The sequence below is a fragment of the Cupressus sempervirens genome, chromosome 11, assembly GCF_028749045.1.
Source record: "Cupressus sempervirens isolate cs-2001-9-10 chromosome 11, ASM2874904v1, whole genome shotgun sequence".
Taxonomy (NCBI): Eukaryota; Viridiplantae; Streptophyta; class Pinopsida; order Cupressales; family Cupressaceae; genus Cupressus; species Cupressus sempervirens.
Window position 1 is genome coordinate 703,022,982 of NC_143128.1, and position 4,180 is coordinate 703,027,161.

The window sequence follows — 4,180 nt, forward strand, 5'->3', positions numbered from 1 at the left end:
ACCTTTGAGTTAGTGTACTTTTAGGATTTCCCAGACTTAGAGAGTACTTGTGTTTTGTGTTTTGATACCTTGTTTGGGACTTGAGACTATCTCCTTAGCGTGGTGGGAGTGGACCATTTAGGTTCCACGCGGTCGGGTGGTAGTGCTTTTACTCTTACCATTGAGATCTGTCCGTAGTCACCGTGGTTGGAGCTTTCTTGGTTGGCATTTACCTTCACTATGTTCTTGGATTATTATGATGGATGGTTAGATTTTATGATAGATGTTTTATCATTATGAATGTATGGATGTATCATGTATGGTGAATGGTTTTATTTATTTTTATTGTACTTTGTATCATGGATTCATGGAGGTTGACTCATTTCTATTTTTACATATGTATATTCTTTTAAGCCTTTCATACCCTGTGACATGTACACTGGATGATTGAGCATTCCGAATTAATTTGCCAAGAGGCATTCGAAACAAATGTATATTATGGACATTGGACTTTATTATTATTCTTTCATGTGGATGTGGTAGTTGATAGACTTAGAATTAGTTAAATTTAAAAGTGACTCAACGTCTTGGGATCCTTAAGGAATGTAACCTGTTATGTATGTTTGTTTATGATTACATGTTATTGCTTCTGCTATTATGTGTTTGATGTGTATGTTATACTTTCTTACTTTAAAAAAAAAAATGTTTAGCAAACTTAGTAAAAATTTAGGTTAATTCTTTTGGATCCCTTGGCGGGGCGTTACAAAAACCTTCCCCTTAAATTGTTGGCATGAAGAAATTTTCAAAGTTCTGGTGAGCTATTTTGGTGAGCTTCACTTAGTTAACTCTATGAATATTCCCAAAAAAATTTGTTTATTCTTAGATTTATGTTAATATGAACCGATTTATTGTCCCACATTCTGAGATGAGAATATACTCTAATCTTAGTGAATAGTACTTAGATATTTAAATTTAATCAATTCCTTGTTTGTGTTTTCATTTTAAGTGTCAATGGATTGGTTCTCTAGTTCAACTTTTAGGTTTTGTGGCTATTTTTTGGGATGCCATTCTAGTTGTCTTGGAGAGTGCTTGAGGGTGGGTGAATTTTTGGAGATCCTTATAGTCCCCATTTTGTTCACAGGGATCTAGGTATCTCATAGAATGATTCCATTGATATTTTATTTGATATATCTTATGCACTGAGAAATATCCACAACTATCCTTCAAATTCCAAGGATTTATCTTTAAAAATGAGTGAAGAGAAGTAATTAATAGTACTCTCACAATATCCTCTTCTCTAGTATAATGAAGCATGAAAATGACATGTAATTTTTTATCAACAAGATTAGGCTTAACTTCCTACAATTGAATCATATGTTAAATAACATCAAGTTGACTCTTAAAGTGGATCTTCAATTAGAAGATATGTACAAACATTTATATTTAGTCTACTTAAACATATTAGATTTAACAAAGGCAAGAGTTTAACCACCTAATACATTCTTGTGAAATTAATATAATATCCATCGATTCCCCTATCTTTTTTCAACTTGATCTAGATGTAGCATCCACATTTTTTTCAAATCTAAAAGTGAAGGGATATTTATGAAAAATACTATTAGAAAAGGATCAATTGGGAAATGATTTCAACCAAGACAAGTAAGATACAAAAGATTAAAAGAATAAGACAACAACCACATTGGAGAATTTGGAGCTTGATCAAATTTAACTTGGATAAGGTTAATTTTTTATCATAAAAATCTTAAAGGAGGTTATTAATTCCCCTTATAGATATAAATCAAACAACCCTTGAGAATTAATAAACTAGAACAAACTAATCCTACTTTCATAAACAATTTAGAAATGCTTATTTCTTCTTATCATTATGTTAGGGGGATATTTAAATTGCCCACTACAAGACATCTATTAAATTGAGAACTAGATCTATAAATAATATAGTTCTATAGGTTTCTTCTTGTCCCCATATTATTTGGAGCATAGACATTTGTTTAAATTTGAGAAGTATAATATTTCAAATTAGGTAGAAATAAGATTGGAATTAGAGATGATCTCACTATCTTTAATAAATTTAGGGTTCTAAAAATCTCAATGCCTATAACACAATGCACATTGCAATAATAAATGACATAGTCCCTATACAAGAACATCTTAATCCTCTAGATTTTATCACATTGCATTTTAGTCTCCTGAATAAGAAAAATATGTAGCCTATGGTCCCTTTTCATACTTGAGAAGACATTGTGGTGGTTAGAAATCCCCTTATATTTCAGGAAATGATCTTCAATTGAATTAATGTTGTTTTCCATCAAGGTCCAATCTCAGTAGGATTTTTTTGAGTCCCTTCTATAATATCAAAAATTTTCTTATTTTCACAACTGTAAATCATAGTAGGTCTACCTAGATCACGTGATTGGTTACCTTATAGAATAAGAGATACATTTCATTCGATTATGAATAGTCATTACCAACAATAACAACTTCAAATCCACAACTATTAATACAATATTATGAAAAATATTAAACATTAAATCAACAATTATAAATATTAAATTAATAAATATAAATATCAATCATTAACTCATCCTCTACCCTATATGAATCCATATCCAAGAAGAAGAAGACTTCCAGCAAAAGTTCAAAAGTGCACAGTCGATTGCAAAGAAAAGTGAAACAGACAAGTAACTATCCTCGTGACCTCGTCACAATCGATGCAATTAAAATATAGAATATCCAGTTACTCGTCTCTTTCAAGCATCTTTCCGTTTTAAAGCTGCTGTAATAGTCGGTAAATGAATAATCAACATACGCTGATCAATATCGAACAAAGAGCAAACAAAAATACGATTAATGCCGAGCGAGTTAAAGATCTAGCGGCGTTCTTCTGGTTGGGATGCTGTCGATTTCCTTTCGGAGTGTTAAAACCACCTGCATTCCCCATTCCCCCATTTCCGCTGCCTGTTCCGCCACTCCCGCCGCTGGATCCTCCGCCTCTTCCCATTCTGGAACTCTCATTCTTTACCACGGCTTGTCTTCCTTGATCCACTCTTACCATCACTTTATCCCCTGATTTACAATGATCAGAAGCCGTCGATATAAAATACCAGAAACCGCTCCTGTTCAGTTCAATGCCCTCCCCACCTTTGAAACTTACCGCCTTTGAACCCTCAGATCCACACGCCTCGTATTCGGATTCCGATACCACTCGAACAATACCATTCTTTTCATCCTCCATTCTAAATACTGCGTAATAACGCGAAAAAATATCCAGGGTTTATAAGTTGACAAAGCTAAATACAGATCGGATTCACATACAAATCTTTCAACAAAAGATATATAACACTAAATTATGGACTGTGTTCGTCCTTAAAAAACAATATTTACAGCCATTAATATATCAATTTAAGAGAGGTTAGGGTATATCGCAAGATAAATACCTAAAGTGTCGCCAACAATAAAGTTTGATCCATGATCTGAAACTCTACACAAGCTCTGGTTATAACCGCGAATTTTCCAGCTCACAGTGTGATGAGTGCCTGCATTTACTCCGCTCAATATTGTGAACAAAATCTGTGCAAAAAGCCCTACGAATATACATGTTTTGATATCCATTGGAGACGCTGTTGCAGCTGAAGATTTCTCCTTTGAGAACTCAAGGATTCAGAGGTGAAGTGGATTTATGTTGTTTTAGGGACAAGGGAAAAGGAAAGTAAAGCTTCTGCAGAAACATGGAGGCCAAGTATGTCTGCTTAGTGTCTTTTAAAAAGACAAGGTGTCCACTATGATTTCCTAGTGTTCCCCATATTATAATACTCAAGGGAAACCCAGTCAAAGAAATCATTATATTGGCAGGTTCCGTTGAGTTTGATGAGGTGGAATACATTATTTTCTACATTTGCCGCTGGAAGTAAAGTATATTTTCTTAACTATCATCTTTTTATACTAGGGCCCGATAGGTAAGGTAGTGGTGTCTGGTGAGGCATAAGTCTAGATTATTGTGCAAACATTTTCTTAATTTTATTTTTTATTTTTTTGGAGAACCACTTATTGGCTGGCTTCTTCCCAGAAGATCATTAGTTTAAAACTTTGCATTGTCAATATATAAATAAATAAATTAAAAAATAAAATAAAACATTTATTTTTATTTTTGACAAAATAGCGTTGCTATGCTATTGAGTTTTTC

At 33.3% G+C, this 4,180-nt stretch overlaps 1 protein-coding gene across 1 annotated transcript; it reads right to left on the minus strand.

Moving 5' to 3' along the window:
* Positions 1 to 2,625: 2,625 nt before the first annotated feature.
* Positions 2,626 to 3,796, minus strand: LOC149531638 (early nodulin-like protein 14). Its single transcript, XM_089811140.1, has 2 exons — positions 3,435 to 3,796; positions 2,626 to 3,240 (listed from the first exon to the last, which is right to left on the minus strand). Exons 1-2 carry the CDS (start codon positions 3,607 to 3,609, stop codon positions 2,798 to 2,800), a joined length of 618 nt encoding a protein of 205 aa, XP_089667266.1. The 5' UTR covers positions 3,610 to 3,796; the 3' UTR covers positions 2,626 to 2,797.
* Positions 3,797 to 4,180: the final 384 nt, after the last annotated feature.